The 18538-nt window shown below is 36.8% G+C and overlaps 2 protein-coding genes across 13 annotated transcripts in view; one reads left to right on the forward strand and one right to left on the reverse strand.

Moving 5' to 3' along the window:
* NSUN6 (NOP2/Sun RNA methyltransferase 6) overlaps positions 1-8666 on the forward strand; it is a 25305-nt gene extending 16639 nt beyond the window's left edge. For all 5 annotated transcript variants that reach the window (XM_085050577.1, XM_085050579.1, XM_085050581.1 and 2 more), the window contains 4 exons: positions 1676-1820; positions 3547-3695; positions 4511-4636; positions 7795-8666. In XM_085050577.1, the coding sequence (XP_084906703.1) occupies positions 1676-1820; positions 3547-3695; positions 4511-4636; positions 7795-8007 (633 nt within the window). In that variant the 3' untranslated portion in view covers positions 8008-8666. The remainder of the gene's footprint in view (positions 1-1675; positions 1821-3546; positions 3696-4510; positions 4637-7794) is intronic.
* Positions 8488-18538, reverse strand: part of CACNB2 (calcium voltage-gated channel auxiliary subunit beta 2) — a 245624-nt gene continuing 235573 nt past the window's right edge. For 5 of the 8 annotated variants that reach the window (XM_085050571.1, XM_085050568.1, XM_085050576.1 and 2 more), the window contains one exon: positions 8488-16222. In XM_085050571.1, coding sequence (XP_084906697.1) covers positions 15731-16222 — 492 coding nt within the window. In that variant the 3' untranslated portion in view covers positions 8488-15730. The remainder of the gene's footprint in view (positions 16223-18538) is intronic. The other 3 variants (XM_085050572.1, XM_085050570.1, XM_085050574.1) reach the window with 1 other exon arrangement.

The following is an 18538-nucleotide window of genomic DNA, read 5'->3' on the forward strand; positions in this document are numbered from 1 at the left end:
CTGGTAAGATCCCATCTGCAGTGCTGCATCAGCTCTGGGGTCCTCAGCACAGGAAAGAAATGGACTTCTTAGAACAAGTCCAGAGGATGCCATGAAGATGATCAAGAAGGCAGGAATAGCTTTGCTGTGAAGACAGGCTGAGAGAGTTAGAGCTGTTCAGCCTGGAAAAGAGAATGTCCCAAGGAGGCCTCATTGTGACTACTCTATAGAGGAGCTTATAAGAAAGAGGGAGAGTGACTTTTTACGTGAACACATAGTAATAGGACAGGGGAAATGGTTTCAAACTACAAGAGAAGAGATTTGGATTAGATATTAAGAAGGAATTCTTTACTCAGAGGGTGGTGAGGCACTGGAACAGGTTGCCCAGAGAAGCTGTGGATATCCCATCCCTGGAAGTGTTCAAGGCCAGCTTGGATGGGTCTAGTGGATCAGCAGCCTGGTCTTGTGGAAGGTGTCTCTGCCCATGGCAGGGGCATTGGACTAGATGATCTTTAAGATCCCTTCCAACCCAAACCATTCTATGATCCCACGATCTCTTTATCTCTGCAGTATGCAGAGATATACAGCAAATCGACTGTTTTTGCAACAGACACAGCTTTGAAGCACAGTCAGTTCTTAGTGTACATGTGCAATAGGCTGAATGATGTTGGGGACAAGCAGTGGCTTGTGGTTCTTGAGTGCTCTGTAAGAGGTGATTTGGCTCACAGTAGCTGAAGACTGGACACCATTGACACAACCTAAATCTTCTCTTACCTCTCAGTCCTACATCTACATAGTGCCTAACATGACATACAGGTAACAGCTTATCTTTACTGATTTTTTTTTATTTCTTAAACTATCTTAGTCATGGAACCCTTGTGTAAGCCTCTATAGAGCCACCACCAGGTAGAAAAAGTTGTTTTCTCAGCACCTTGTATTTCGGGTAGCAAGACTAGTAGAAGTTTTTGGTCATTGGGTCTTTCTGTTCTGGATTTTACTGATTCTGCTGTTTACTTTCCTTTGTGTTCACAAATTTTATGTAGCAGTTAGTGGTGTGTGTCTTGATATATTTTGGGGGAGGAAAAAAGAAATCTTATTCTTACATAAAGGGAATAATGTGTAATTGTCATTTCCCTCCCCCCACCTCTAAATTTCTTCTAGTATTTACACTATTTCCTGAAGTAACTTTAGTGACAACTGCTGCAAGTATTACAATATGTTATGAGTCTGAGCAAGTCAGAGTCATGGCTGTGAGCCTCATTTCCTCAGCACTGAGCTGTATTTTGGTCATGTTTCCTACTCTCTCCATACAAATTTAAAACCTGTTGACCTATTTTACCATGTATTTGAGGCTTCTACTCTCTTTCAAATGATTAAATTTTTATCTTAGTGCCCAGTTAAGGACTTCAAAACAAAAAAAAAACAACCAAACAAAGGCACTTGCCAGAAGTGAGACATTACAGCATCCCTTAGACTGGCAGTGCTGAGCAGTCAGAATGTGCACAGCTTCAGACCAGTGCAGCTATTGTGGAAAACACGTGTGAGCAAGGACTGGGGGAGTATGGATTTAAGAATAAAATGATTCTGTAGGGAAGATTATGCTTTATACACTGCCCAGGGTGAGGGAAAGGAAATAAGAAAGTGTACATCCATTTAATCCCTATCCTTTTGATGAAAACTTCGGGATTTTTTTCAGGGTGAAGTAATAGCCATGGACAAGATAGCTAACAAGGTCAAGAAAATCAAGCAAAATGCTGAATTGCTACAGTTGAATTGCATTAAAGCCTTTTGTTATGATGGAACAAGGGCCCTTTCAGTTGAGAAGAGAGAGAATAAACAAGGTAAAATAAACAATTTTGATAGTAGTAGCTTTTAGAAAAAAATAGTAATATTTTGTGAGAACAGTATTTAACAGGTCACAGGTCTACAAGTCCTTGAAATCTTGACAGATACCTAAGCTGTTTCAGCACTGTGAATGCACTTTTCTACTCTTTTGTGATTATCAGCTTCTCTGTGAAGCAAATACAAAAGTCAAATCATCTGTCCTTGTCACAACCTAATATTCTCAAAGGAAATGCATTCTTTTTCCAGATAATATTGAAGACTGAAGAAGCTTTAAAGCATCTTTCATGATCAAGTTTAACCCCATACTCTGAATTGCCTGACCTAGCCTGAGAAAAGAATTTTTTTTGCAAACTTGCTTTGCTTTTCTGTCTCATAATCCTCATCAGTAAAATGGGGTTATTAATACTTAACTCCCAGGAGTGCTGCAATGTTCAGTTCGTTGATATTTGTTCAGCTGTTCAGAAGAAAGTTATGTGCAAGCACAGTGTATTATTTTAAGTAATTTAATTTGCTTTTCTGAAGTGATGCAGTTATGATATTGGTTCTGTTCCCATGATGGAATGATTTAAATCATATCTGCTGCCTTGATTATTTTTAGTTTGTTGTGCAAAGTATGCTGTTCTTTCTCACTATTTTTTATCTCAGTCACTGGTTAGCCTAAGTAGGAATCAGATTACATAATTCACCTTCTTTGTCCCTATGCATTGCAGTTATTTCTGCTTTGGAGGAACAAAGGTACTTTCTTAATAGTCTTTTTATGAACATTAAATATTGTAGGTGGCAAGTAGCAATTACAGAGATGAACAAGAGCAAGCTGTAATTCTGAGAGATCATGAAGGCTTTTCTGTACGTCCCTGCAAGTAACACATTACATATTTTGAACATTTTAGTAATGGATCAGAGGTAGATAAAGCAGATAGACTTATTTTGTAGTGCAGGAACAAGCTAGGTAGCAGTAGTGTGATAATACAAGTTTGGCAGCAGTAGTACCTGGTGATGCTGAGCCAGACAATTCCCTAGCACTGAGAAGATAAAAACTTTTGGGCTGTTGAGCCACTGGATTACAGCCATACAGATTAAAGGATAGGCTCTGCATATAGAAGGTACATATTGTCATCCAGGTAATAGTCAGAAATTGTTCTTCACGATCTTTGTTTACTGAATTGTTCTGCCATGGAGGCAGCATGACTCACACATTACAACTGGCAGTAGTTCATGTTATTATGAAGTGCTGTATTTTCTATAGATATGTGTGCATCAAAAAACATATTTATTATATATCAATTATTATGATATAAGGCAGTATCAGTAATTAACTATAGGTTTCTCTCAGTAAAGGTTTGCACACTTTTGAGCTGACTGTGGTTCTTTACAGCCTATATGTACAACTCTGTACATAGCACCTCTGATCAATCATATTTCAACTTTTTTGATTACTTTTACATTTTACTTTCAAATTACTAAATTAAGATTTTTTTTTTTAATTATTGCCTAAAGGGATCATTTTTGAGCTCACAGAACTTAAACTGTTCAGTTTTCTGGGAGATGAAAACTACCACCAACAGTGCTGACACTTGTCTCTAGCTGAGACTAGTTTTGCAGACACTGTCTGTAGCACACAAATGTTTTATGCCAAGGAAGCAGTAAGAGCTTGTCCTTACCTATAGTGAATTCTCAAGGAAGGAAACAGCCACATTTTACATTACTAACTGCTTTTTACAGAAGGACCTCCATTCTTACCAGAGTCATTTGATCGAATTCTTCTTGATGCTCCATGTAGTGGGATGGGACAGAGACCAAACATGGCTTATTCTTCAACTTTAAAGGAGGTGACCTCTTATCAACCACTGCAGCGCAAGCTTTTCACTGTGGTATGTGTTAAACATGGAGTAGATGAGCTAAATTGAACATTAATGCTTTTGCAGCATAAAACTTATGCAAAAAACGGTGTCTCATTTTCCCTACTTTCTCAGCAGCCAGGAAGTATTAGGGTCCTGTTAACCTCTCAGCTCCACCACATCTGTTGCTAGGTGAAGTCAGTTCATTGGAGCATGGGGAAGGTATATGTGATCCATAGTAAATACAAGCCTTTGTGTTTATTTAATTCCCTCAGTTTGATCAGTTTTGCTTTATGATAGTTGCAAGGGTCTAAGTCACAGAGCAGGTGACTTAGGAACATGCTAAGCAGTGTGCTTGGGCTGATGCTGAAAGATAAGATGAAACTTGTCAAAATCTGAATGATACATATTCAAAATGAATGACAGCCTGAAAAGCAGCATAGATATAACTTCCATATCAAATATATGGAAACAGCTGACATCTAATATAACTGACATAAGTACTGTGTATCCATGGTTGGCAGCAGGTGGTGAAAACAGATCTAATCTGTCTGGGATATGCAGAGCTGAACAAATAACAAATCTTACAAGGTGATTCATCTCAATGACATTAATGAACTGCATGAGCTATAATGCCTGTTTGGAAAGAAGAAGCTTTCTAATCCATGTTATCCTTTGCTGTATTCTGTGAGAGCAATTAGTATCTTAATGCCTATGTTAGAAAGGTTTGAGTTTAATTAAGTGTTCAGTTTTAATATTCTAGGTACATGGTTTATTAGTTAATGTTGCTTAATATGAAAGTTTTAAATTTAAAAAGAAGTTGAACTATTGTTTCTTTCTCCATGCAGGCAGTGAAGTTGCTGAAGCCAGGAGGTGTTTTAGTATATAGTACATGTACAATTACACTTTCTGAAAATGAGGAGCAAGTTGCTTGGGCCCTGAAAACATTTCCATGCCTCCAGCTTCATCCACAGGTAATACTATTTTCAGGGTACTTCACACAATCTAAGTGAGCTTATTTTGGAACTGTAAAGCTACACAGTATATTTACTATCAATAAATCTCTTTTTCACCATGGACAGTTTTAACTGCTGTGGATAGAAATAACAGAAGGATTTCTGAGGCTTTTTTAAAGTCTATTTTTTATGCTTAATTGAGCTTTATTTAGGAATCATTAAGTAGTTTCCCACTATGTATTGTGGTGTTTTTTTGATTTCTACAACAGTCGTATAAACACACCAGGGACAAAAAGTAGGCAGAAAGGTTAAAATTTCTCTTGCAATTTCTTTAATGCATATATTTTATTCTCTTCCCTTGCACATTCACAGGAGAGGTGAATTTTTGTTTTATTAATGCCACTGAAGTCATGGAGACTTGCATATACAGTATGGGACATAAATGAAAATAATTTTGTGTTTCAAGGAAGGAGGATTTTATATGTATGGGAGCTCTATTTGCTACATTTAAAGGAATGAGGGAAAAAAATATTTCAGGCTCAGCATCCCAAGAATATGCATTGTCTTTTTTGGAGTCAGTGTCTACAATTAAGATGTCTGGGAGGAGGTAATATATAGCAAAATACTAGAATTTTTTTATCTGTACTACATACAGTTAATAGAATTCAGAGATACCTGTTACCTTTATTAGTACTTCAAGGGGGTTTATCATCAGACTGCATGTGTCCCACTTCCTCTTTGATGATGTGATGAGCTGGGTGGGGTAGTCATTTATCATTGTGGCTTTGAGGAAAAGTCTAATTCTGAGACCTGTTTAGCTTACACATTCTGTGATGACTTAAGAAGCTTAGATGTGATGACTTGTCTTAAGAAGCTTAGATGAATTTTTTAACTGAAATTAAAAAACTACATACAATAGCTGTACAATGAGAAATTATGTGATGGCTGGTAAAGATTTAACAGAACTGAAGCTCTTCTTTCAAAGCTTTGTGTGTTCTGTTCTTCTGTGTGTTTTCTGACCGTCCATTCACTGAGAATTTTTCAGTTCAAGCCATTTCAATTGAGGTTATACATTTAACCTAACAGCGTAAAAAGTGCTCCTTGATAGAATGACAAAGCAAAACACAAGACCTATTAACTCAAATGCAAGATTAATTCTTGGTTAACAGACTTTCTCTCATCAGTAATATCAGTCTTAAATAAAGAACTGTTTTTCACACACAAATGCCATATCTCTAAAAATTAGTCTTTTATGTATAGTATATTTTAAGTCAGCTGACATGGAATTGTTTACCCACATATAATACCTTATGACCAGTTCCCCAGTAGTGTAAACTAAGGTGATCTTTTCCAATGAACAGGAAACAGGAGTCTAGGGTCTACTTACCTCATGTTCCTTTATATATTTATTTCCCATATTCTTTAGTCTCAGTGGACATCTCCATTTTTATCCAGTCCACTGTTCCCCACTTTCTCAGTTTGGCAACAAATCCTGGAATCACACTGGGCAATGTGGGCAAGGAAAACAGAGGAGATGGAGCCATAGGTGTTGTTCTTGTAGGTGGAGGTTACCACATGGCAGCTGCTCCTTTGTGCAGACTTCCTCTTAGGAGTTTACACAGGAGATACTGTAGATCAGCTTAAATGCAGTAACTTAGCTGGAAGGAAATGAAAAGGTAGAGGAAAACACTGATCTGCCTTTAAGCAAATTACTTGAACCTGTAGAATACTCTTTCCTCTAGACTTTTACCTTTCCCTCCTTCTATTATATCAAGTTGCTACCCCTGTCTCCCGTTGTATGTTACTTTTCTCTCAATTTGCAATAGACACTTCTTTTTGTCTTTTACTTGGAAAGCATTGAAATCCCGCTGAGGGAAAGGAAGAATCAGTCTGCACCCCCTTGGCTGCCCAGCTTTCCAGCACGCAGTACGTGGTTAGGCAGCTAACTCACATCATGTGCTGACTGGGTGAGCTCATGTGTTAGCAAACTGGGATGGCTGATAAAATGCTCTGCTGTAGGCTGCATTATGGACTACATTAGACTAGATTGACAAAGGAGATCTATTTTTGATATTGCAGTGCCAGCTTTTGCACACTTTGTTCTACCTCCTTACTGAATACATTGAAAGAACAATCCAGCTAAGAATTAAATTTTATCCAGGAATTAGGGTATTAAATAAGCAGCAGTCAAGGCTACTCACAAAAAATACTGAGAAAAGGGCTGTGATTTTAATTCCTCCTCTCCACGATTTTGAAGGCAAATGTCATCTCCTGAAATTGTTAATTTCTTTTTTTCTCTGCCTCATAGACATTAACATGTAACAGTAGTCCCATTTACCTGTTAGTTGTATTACATGACTAGAAAATGCAAAGTTATATTTTTCTGCTGCATCATCTGCCAGTATGATGCACCCTCAGGCAGTAAAGTATTCTGGAGGCTTCTGTCTCTCCAGTTGAGCTTTTTACTGTGAAAAATCCAGGTATTTTAGGTTGGACATTAGGAAGAATTTCTTCACAGAAAGGGTGATTGGGCATTGGAATGGACTGCCCATGGAGGTGGTGGAGTCACTGTCCTGGGGGTGTTTGAGACTGGATGTGGCATTGGTGCCATGGTCTAGTTGACAAGGTGGTGTTAGGTCAGAGGTTGGAGTCGATGATCTCAAAAGTCTTTTCAACCTAGCTGATTCTGGGATTCTGCTGCTGTTACTGAGGATATTGGTAATGGGCTAAGGACTGACTATTTTTAACTTAACTCACAGCTATTAAGTCACTATACAGAAGTGCTGCATCATTTAAGAGTGACAACCTAAACCCTTCAGACCAGCTGTCTGGTGCTAACAGCTTTCTTGTGATGTCTCAGCCCTTGGAGTAATGAAGTGATTTCGATCTCTGCACCCATCCCCAAAAAGTGCTCTAAACTACTGAGATAAAGTGGATGAGGGGCATCACCACCTCCTCAAAATACTTTGAATCTTGTATATATGTTTGTATAATATGGGCCAGATGAAGGCAAGAAAAGAAGCCACATTATTTCTGAATCTCTTGGTGTGAATGATACAAACGTAGCCTGTCCACATGAAGTGTTAGGTAGCTCTGCATGTACTCAGCAGAATACATTTAAGGCATTTAAGAACTTTAGAGATGCAATAATTTGCTTTTCTTTGTCACTTGAACAGGAGCCTCACATTGGAGGAGAAGGCATGAAGGGAGCTGGACTGTCACTTGATCAGTTGAAGCTACTGCAGAGGTTTGATCCATCTGCTGTGACATTGAAAGGAATGGATATTAATTCTTTGCGAGATTCCAGAGAAGATGACCTGATTTCATTGGCAAATCAGGACTGTATAGGATTTTTCATTGCAAAATTTATTAAATCGAACAGTGAATAAGGATTTGGGAATGCAACCTGAAAAAATACCTCAGTGAGTCTAAGAACAGTTCAGACGTGAAGTGCCTTTATTCCTGCTGCAATGTTACCAAGCCAACGGGCTGACGGCAGAGTTGCTATGGCAGCACTAAAATCTGCCAGCTGTTCTGATGGGAAAGAGCCACAGGTTGCAGCAACAAAGTCATGGTTGGGGGAAGGGTAGGATCATTTTTAAGTCTCCCTCTGCTTTTGTATTTACAGCAGGTCAGTGCCTGAATGACAACTATGTTCACTCATACTGCTGTCTGTTCTGGTTTTCCCTTATCTGGTGCAGCAAGTGTAGGAAGGGGATGTAAGCTACTTTATGAAATGCAAACATAAATAAAATAGATGGGAACTATTACAATGAATTTTAGAAAGGGCAGTTTCTATGGAGGTTTACCAACAGTTAGTTTCCTTAAATAGTGCTTCTCAAAACACTGCAACATTTTGCAAAGAACTGTTTTATAAATTGATACTTAGAACCTCATTTCTCTTTTATTTTAATACAAGCAAGATTCTCTGTACACATAATATATACACAAAATACGATTAGGCTTTGTAGCATGTCTTTTATAGCAGCATGAATATATTAAACCATCTCACTCTGGGAATGTAAATAAATATTGTTTCAACATCAAACTTCCCATGCATAAACTGTATTGGTTCTGAAATAGTCTATTGGACTGGCTGACAAGTGACAATTTTAAAATCAAACATTTGTAACAGAAGGGGCTACAGCTGTGATTAATATATCAAAAGACAGAAAACAATGTGTAATACCATCTGAAATGTTGCAAATCACCTTTCAAACAACTAAGAATATTAACTCTTTATTGGTTAGAAAGCATCACCAGCTAAAATCATGAAAATTGAAACTGGGGAAGCATGCTAATGAGAACTGCCTTAGTACATTGCTCAAAGTATTAATAATCTAAATTTCTTAAAAATGTTAGATGTATTTGAAAATTCTGCTTCAGTTCCAGTTTGAACAGTATTCTCTTTCCTCAGTCCTGCTGGAACTGACAATAGCACTAAAATTAGAAGGAAAGCTAAGTACAATGGAAAAACAGAAACTGACATTGTGTGTGTTTGGTGTTTTCCTCTCACTCATCAATTTCCAGTTTAAAAATCATTATCTGAAAAATGTCTGTCTTTTCACACATAACTATTTGGTTGGATTAAAAAGAGCAATAGTTCTTTTATCATTTGTCTTTCTACTGTCAGAAGTGCTTTTTTAATTTACTTGCAATCAAAACAATCAGTACAATCCTCCTTCTCAGTAGTCTGGTTGTTTACTTACATTTTCCATAAATGTTTTGATACCCTGTGTTTTCTACTGCTCTTAAATAAAAAACAAATGTATCTTCTGTCCTGCCAAAGTTGACTAGTACATCTTCTGTAAGGCCTATCCTAGCAGGATAGGAGAATGGAATTCTTGTCTACTACTTCTCTACTTTTGTTGGTTATTCCTTGCCATTAAACACAACATGTCTAAAGAAGAGTTAAAGGAATTTTTCATCAGTAGTAGGTGAGATGTCCTATTTAGAATCATAGAAGTTCATACTGTAGCCTTTCTAGTCTGACTAAAACAGTTACCTGGTAGCAAAAGGGATTAATCTTTTATTTTATGTGTTGAAATCTTTAACTCAGTGCTAGTAAAAAAGCATTTTCTTTTTTGCAGAATATAGAAATTTTGTAAACATTAATCAACACACATAAACTATATACTGGAGTTTGGGTATTCATATAAAGTAAGGAACTTTACCTCCAGTTTCAATAGCAGGATTTGTGCAATGCTGAATTTGAAAGAATTAAGATTGCTGAATTTATAGTGGAATATTTGTTGAGACTTCCCTCAATTTCTTTAGTTTTGGATGATAGGCTTTTCAAGACAGTGACCTCACTTGATTTTATATGAGAAGTTTCTTGGGAGGTGGAAAGAAAAAGTAACTAATTTGTAGTTAATTCCAGTGTAATTGGAGAGCAGACTTCACCTGAAAATAATTACTGGTATATGAACTTTAGCTATTAGGGTTGTTTCTGCAAAAGTCAACTGCTAGGCTGCAAAGAGCCCTGGGCACATTGAAGGGACAGAACTCAGCTGTTCCCTGAGGTCTCTCTCTCTGTTGGTAACGGGGGAGTGACTTCCCCATCAGGCAGTTCAGAACAGAAACTCAATCAAGATGCTCCAACCTTTGAAGGAGCCAGCATCCTTTCTGTGGCTATAGGGGTGGCTAAGTTGGATAACTAAAGTTGGATGGATGCCCTTTTTTTTCTTTTCTTTCCCAATCTTACCAGGACTTTAACTAGAAGTTGTAGGAATACTTTCTCATTGACACAATTCTGATGTATGGTGTATATATGTTTTAAACATATCATACAATTACTTTCCTGATAATCTTTACACACTGAATCATTGTGCTTCACCAGTTGATGCTGAACCACAATGTATATATATATATTTATTTATTTAGATATAAATATGATATATTTATATATTAAATTTAAAAAGTTATTGTCATAATGAAATATTAACCCTATAAAATAGATAGATTAGGCATGCAATCAGATCCTGTCTTTAAGAAAGTCTGAAAAGTAGTTTTCTCTATTTGCAGAAACAGTGATTAGTAATTGTGCCAAATCTAAATATCTATCTTGGTCAGTATAAAGATACTAAAAATAGGCAGCCTCATAAATTATGAAATTATGATACAGCTTTTTCTTGTTTCAGTGTTGCAGAATGCACCAATTTTTAGATCACAGGATTTCATATGCTTTTTAAGAAACGGGCTGGTGAAGGTGATCAACAAGAAATTACTTTAGAGTGGGTAGTTTAAAATATAAAGAACTTTTATATGTTTGATTGTTCATAAATAAAAAGTTTTTGAGCAAATCCAATTTTGTATTGCTAGAATTCACTGCAGAGTAGGTATGCATATAGAAGTGGCAAGAATAAATTAAGAAATGAGAATATGGATGAGTTAGAAGAACCTGCTTAATCTCTATTATATCTGATATAAATCTTTTCTGGGGCTGCGTAGGAATACATTTCTAGGGTGGTAAGTTATAAAAAGAAACTGTCTATAAAACTACTGTAAGCTCATATGTAATAGTTTGTTATATAAAAGTGGGGAAATAAATTACAGACAAATTGCCAAGCAATAAAATTGATTGAATAGCATTTGATTAAAAACATTCACAGTAAAAATGGCATCCACATATTTTACAGATGATAGAAGAACTAAGATTTTGGTGAAAGATCTGCAATAAAGTAATAAATATAAGTAAATGTACACCAGAAATGTTATATTACACTCTGAAAAATAGTTTCTCTGTTTAGACTTTGTAATCAAGCTTTTTGCAATGTGTTCAGTTTTTATGGATGGAATAGAATTAAAGTAAAAAACATTTGGGAAATAGCTTTCAGCCTGATGTGTTGAAGCAATCAGAGGTCAAATGTAACCACAAATCAAAATAAATTTTGAAGAGGCTTTAGTAACTAATAAACACAGGAGGTGGTTTACACCAGCTCTCTTCCTTTGAACAGACATTGATTAAAAGCAGTCAGACTTAACTCCAGCTGAGAGAATGATAAACCATTAAAACCTTTGCAGGTGTCACAAAACGTGAGCATGACTTTACAAACCAACAGAGCTTAAAAATGATAATTGCCAACAGATTCATAAAAGACAGGATGTATTAAAGGGCAGGGTATTAGACCTGGGCAGGAACTGCATGTATAGGATGAGTAACCAGGTATGCAGGGAGAAGTAAAAATGAGTCTCTCCCTTCATTCAGGGTTTAGTGAGTGGAATTTCATTTCCTTATCGTCCATTCATAATAAGGGCTATAGGTTAAGAGTTTACAGATTTCTGTGAAAAGAGGTGCTCCACTGAAGCTCTTTGTGGCTTTAACACTGATCTTCATTAAATAGGTCCAGAGCCTTAGGAGAAACTAGGTATTAATTTTGTTCCTTAAGAAGTAAGAATTATGGAACTCTTCAAATTCTGAACTCTTGATGCCAGACACAGAATATGAACGCATGAGCATTCTAGAAGAATTCTTTAAATTCTAGGCAGTAATTAATGGATCTAATAGTTTCTTTCAGCTCGTAACTCCTACTGATGCTGCCTTTGTGCACAAACCTGTTTGCTTATTCCTCCCCACTGTCCCTTAGCAGGTTTGGAGACTCTGTCACCTCCTTCTAGTCCCTCCTCAAGAATTCTTTCTTCCATGATATCTGTGTGACACTAAAAAACTGGTAAAGGACAGACTAAGGCTACTCCACACTGATTAATAGTCATTTGAGAAAACACACAAAAATAAGGTTAACATCTAACATATACATGCAGATTTGGAAATGCATCCCATTCCTTCCTTATACTGAAATTCTTTAGAAAAATACAGAGTTGAGCTGCCAAGACTTACATATCACTTAACTATTTTATCTTCCTCCCTTTCCTTCTGTTTCACTGGTTTTATTATCTTTTTAGCTCATTTGAATGGAAATTTTACAGGTTGTTTTGTACCATACATAAGAAGACTCTGGAGCTCACTGGGAACTCTACCATTTCTCAGATTCAAAATCCCTGAAACCAGATACAGAAATAAAAACTCATTAGTATCCTAATGCAACCAATAATACTAAACTGTCTATTGGCAAAACTTTGCAAAGACATTTCATCACAATAATCTTTGATATGTCCTCCAGTTGGAGTATTTTTAAAGCTTCTTATTGACATAACTCTGTTAAAGTGCTTTTCAAAGTAGTGCTCAGCAGGCAGGTGGTATTGTGCAATATGTGTAGTACAAGCTCACGTTACAAATGATTTGTCACTCTTAAAACAGTAACTGAAAGAAAGTATCTCAGCAAGGCTAATACAACCTATTCCATGAGTCTGCCTAGGAAATACATGTGTTTGTTAGTATGTTGTCTATACATAAATAGCAGCACTATATAAAACATGATTCTATGACTAGTTGGATTTGGATTTGTCTTTCTTTTTGTGATGTTTATACTCCATGAATCAATATATAAGCCATACTTAAATACTAGGGCTTGGACTATGCTCTTTATTTTTTCATTTATTTGTCTACACACAACTACCTATGCCATTGTTTTTATATACTACTCAGTGCTTTGAAATTCTGCCAAATATTCCTTAAAAAATATTTTAAGAAAGCTGAAAAATAAACACTCTCTGGAGCAAAAGTAAAAAACCCAAAAAACAACAAAACAAACAAACAAACAAACAAAGCAAAAAAATCCAAAACCAAACCAAAAACCCAACAAAAAAAGAACAAAATATTCAGGGCAATGAAGTGGAATCACTTCTTAGAGGACATAGCTGTCATGAGTTGCAGGGAGCAACAGCATTTACTGCAGCTTGTAAATTAGCTAAAGCCAGGATAAACAGAGCAAGACAATATAACTTTCTTCCCACTTACATATGATCTGATATGATTCAAACAACAGTCTTTTAATGCCATTTTTCACAGATACCCTGAAAATTCTCTTGTATCAAAAGCCACTGTTTATGTACTCTTCTATATTCATTTAGTAATACAACAGATCTACTTACCTATTCTTCCTTTCTCTACAAAGTCATTTAGTGATGTTTAAAAATATGGTGAGAACTTTATTTCTAGAAAAATAACCTTTTCTCTTGTGTTCCCCACAGTTCATGCTTTAAGCCAAAACCTACCCTTTGAATAATCACAACAGTCAGCAGCACTGGGAGGAATGGCCAGATAACTGACAGCAGAATTTCCCACACTTAGGTTGCTGTAAAAAATGCTTATAAAGCATCAGGGAGAGGGTAGGAGAGGAAGGACAGAGAATGTTTAAGGGAGTTTCTTGGATGCTGGGATAGGAGATTGGAGAAAGCATGCACCTGCCATATATCTTATCCATTTCACTAAAATGATATTCAAAATCAGGCAATGCTGATATTCCCAGAATTGAAATAATAAATAAAAAGAACTTCCAGCTAAACTAATTATTATTGCACTACAGTCGTTATATAATGTGCTATTTACAGGGAAATACAAAAAGTATTTCATTCATACAAGCACTACAAAGACTATATGTGATGCAGAACAGCTTTTACACTAGGCAAGGGTATGGGAACTGGGAGTCAAAAATAATAGTGAATTACCCCCCACTTACCAGTGCAACAGGTGTTCAGTGCAAAACAAACTGTGTTCACTCCCTTTGACTTCAATGCATTTTCCCTAGAAAGCTCCTAACAGAGTCACAGTCATTTTTCTATGCTCTCACCAGCAGCACAACAGCTTAGGTGAAGGAAAAGCAGTGAGCTGGCTGCAGAGTGGGAATGCAGAGAATTGGCAAGTGTAGAAAAAGTGGAGAAGCTACAAAAATTTATTTTCCAACAAAATAACTCTCCACAAGCTGTGTAAACTTTTCTTACTAAAACAAATACTCTAAAACACAAAGATTTTACATTTCCAGTGAAACTCACAGTAACATTTGCCTGTTTTTACTCTCCTGAAGTCTCAACAAAGAGCCAGCAGATTTATGCTTTCCCAATTATCTGGGTCAGTAAATTCCCTCATATTCCCTGAATGCAATCTGGATTTTTAAATTAATAGACAGAATGTAGAAATAGACTTGCTGGGCTTTTGAGTAACCTTTGTTTTCTTCAGTAGATTCTCACAGTTTGCTGCCTAACGTGCACACGCACACCAACGCTGATCCACCACCCACCCACTCACATACACACCTCCACCATGTGTGCTCTGCTTACTGACAGTAGAACAAAAATTAAGCTGTGCCCATTGCAATTCTGTGTCCTGAACAGAGAAGAATAATTTATAGTGGTAAGTTCATTATCTTTACCATAACTTTAAAATGCAAAATTTGGTTTGCAAGGACAGCATAAGGTATAAGAGTTACACCCTTTATCTCAAGCACTCATCCATATTTACAGTAAGTATAAGCTTTCTGCTACAGAAGAAAAAGTATTTAGATTGAACACTGTTACAGATTTCCTAAGTGAGGCTAGTTCCAGTTGCCAGTAATTCAAAAGCAAATCTGCTGACTTGGCATTAGGACTCTAAAACAGTGTGATCAAACTTATATAGTAAGAAGGTGTCTGCAGAAATAACATTTATAAACTGTATATACAGTACACAGTACCAGTACATAGAAAATAGATTTTGACTCCATGATCCCCTGTGTGTAAGGCAAGACTGAATTCTGTCTTCATACGGAGACCACCAGAGGTACAAGCAACAGAGTGGTGCTTAAATCAATATGCAAATCAAGTGCATACAAATTAAAAATCAGAGCAGACAAAAAGTTTTAGACTTTTTTTATGTGCTGATCCTGGCTTGCTGAATACATGGGAAGTTATTAAACATCAAATGTACCTTTTTTTTAAAAAACACTAACAACACCTTGATGGCAACAGATATTGTTCAAGTGGCAGCTACCAAAAACAGCTTGAAAAATGTCATAGTACAACATCAGGAACTCTTCAGTTGTACTACACTAATTCATATAGCACTAACCAAAAAATAAGTATATGAATATTCTATTTCATGCTATTGCTATGCAAGCAACAGCAATACAAATCAGCATACAGAAGGATACCATATGTTCTGCAAAGAAGAACCCAAGATATTTTCAAGGGGCATTGTTACAAGACTTCAAAGAAACACAAGACTGCCAGAGGCAAAAGTTACTGACGGATGTAAACATCCCTGTTCCACTCTCCTGCATCGTTACGTTTCTTGGATATCACCTCCCCATCCTTGTCACAATATTGGTCCCTTGATTTATGCCGACTGCGCTGTTTGTTGCACTCGTTGTGGTCCTGCTCGCGGTCCCTCTCCTTGGAGCGATGCCGGGATTCTCTGTGTCTGTGATCACTGACCCCATGGGACTCGTCTCTGTGATTATGGTCCCTGTGAGAATCATAGTGGTCACCGTGCTCGTGTGAGTAGTCCTCCTTTGGCTCTACGTAAGCTGAATCTCTGCTGTCTTGTGTTTCTGAGTCAAAAGTTTCTTGCCTGTGAAGGCCTCTGCCACCACTGCGATGGTTGTGGTGCTGGCTGGAGGAAGAGCGGTGCTGGGATTTCTTGATGGGTTCCACCCGTGCTTCCTCCTCAATGTGGGAACCGCTGCGCTCAGGGACCGAATGGTCATTCCTCTGGTCTCCTTGAGATCCCTGCTACCAGAACCACCAGTAAGTTCATCAGGTACACACTGAAAAACTTCCCCCAATACAAACTTCAACTAGAAAGTATCATGAAACCAATAAAATTTGAAGTACAAAACAATCCACTTTGAATCTACACTAGGAAAAACCATTAATATTCAATTTTTACCGAAAATTCAGTATTATAATACAAACTATTCTTTTTACTCTCATCAGAATGGAGGGTGGCACATGAGTTATTCTATTTTCTCATTTCTTGTGATGTTTCTGACTATGCCAGTTAGCAATAATTGCCACCACCCTCCAAAGAAAAAGAGAGCATGCAGAAACAGGACAAACTGCAGAAAAAGTGAAGAGGAGATATCATGCCAGAAGGCAGGTATCAGTTGAGAGTTTACAGATGCATGTCTGGAAACAGCCACTATGGGGAAGTGATTTTAGAGGGCTGAAGAGGTGAATTCCAGCAAAGAACCAAAGTACAAAAACTTGGCTCCTTTACACTAACTGTTTTTTTAAGGAAAAAAATGGAATTGAATCTGGTATGAATGAAGTTTGTATTATGATACTAATAGTATCACTGACCTTCTGTTTTCTCAGCAATAATTTCATTTCTTCTTGGTAGTGAAAAATTAAACATTGACCTCATAGTTTTAAGAGGATACAGCCAATTGCCAAGAAAGCAGGAGGAGAGTGATATTATCACATACAAAATTTCCTAACACACCACTGCTATTAAAAGACCAAAATAAAAATTACCAGGTAATAACCTACTCTTCACCCGCATAAATGCTTTGAAATCACTGCAAAATGAACAAGTGGCATTATTTAACTCATTTGGGGTTTCACTACATTAAACTGTTTTTATTTCCAAACTGCAGCCAAGGATTTTTCAAGCTTAATAAAAAAAAACCAAAAAACAAAAAAAACAAATAGTTTATATTGAAGTTGAATTGTAATTCTCACATTAGGTGAAGAATGTCAAGACAAAAATCATCTCTGCTGCACAAAATTAATGCAGATTTTACCAGAGTTATACAGGCATTTGTTTGCGAGACTATTCTGAATTTACCAAAGTTAGTCTTAAGTTTGCCCTTCTATGTTCAGAGTTGTCTAAAAATAAGGATTGCCTCCAGGGCAGCTAACGGACATATCTTCTTTCTGTCTTTCTGTTTTGTGGAAAAGAGCTAGGGGAAGGAGGAAATTTTGTCCTTCAGCCACAGATTCTAGCAGGTGGGTTTCCTAGCAACCCAAAAAGTAAAATGACAGGAGATTGGAAAGGAAAATAATCTGTATTTAATCAGGAACTTGTAAAAAGCAGCATATTTAAAATGAGTGATTTGCTAAATTTGACAAATCTTAATTTTCTAAGATAAAATTTTGTTATGTTAACTTCCCAGAGACTAGCTGGGCTGCTCCACGTGTTCCTGATTTGAAACAAACAGTATAGATGAGAACAAGGTAATTGGATCAGCACGAAAATTTCTTGTTTGTTCTTGTTTTTGTGATTCTCAAGAAGATTCTGATTTGCCAGAAAGGAATATATTAATTGTAAACATGAACAGATCTGTTCAAGGTGAAATGAAATGGCTCAACAGAGGTGAATTGTAAATGCAATCAAGTAAAAAGTGAGAGTCCAAAGCAGTGCCTGCTTTGGATGTGTAAACGCAACTTTTATCAGGTCATTACCATGACTGGTTTTAAGGCAGATAAACATAGTATATGTGTGAAACCCTGTAATTCTCATGTGGACAAATGCCACATATGCATGTACCTATGTATAATTATGACTAATAAAATCTGTCATTGCTGTGGTTTGAGAACAAATGCAAAATTTGAACCTGCCTTGAACACAATGCTACTTTTACAAGCTCAGATGCATCTTCTCTGCTATGATGAGTACATGTGAAGGAGCACAATGAATAAATTTAGAACCAATATTTGCAATTTCAGAATAGTGTTATGGCTGTTGGATTCATGGGAAAATTCATTGACAGTAACTTTCCTTAAATATTACAGGGACACTGAACAGGTTTTGAATCAAACAGGACACTGTTTCAATTTGGATTAGAGTCTGGCTTTTTGGTTCATAACCAAATTTGGGCTCTGATTTGGAATAGATTCTGCAGTGCAGGAATTTTATGGCCCAATATAGTAAGGTTTTTTTGTCTAAAATAGAGAAAGTTTGCAATAATCCTATTTCAGTATTCAGGTTGTATTTTCAAGGAAGTAGGGGTTCTTAGAAAGAAGTTTAAACAACGTTGAAAGAAGAGAGAGAAGCCTTTGTCCACCGAGTGAATTTGCCTTGCTCCCTGTTTCCAGTGGTCCCTG

The sequence above is a fragment of the Lichenostomus cassidix genome, chromosome 2 (genome assembly GCF_008360975.1).
Source record: "Lichenostomus cassidix isolate B80296 chromosome 2, HeHo_3.0, whole genome shotgun sequence".
Lineage (NCBI taxonomy): Eukaryota > Metazoa > Chordata > Aves > Passeriformes > Meliphagidae > Lichenostomus > Lichenostomus cassidix.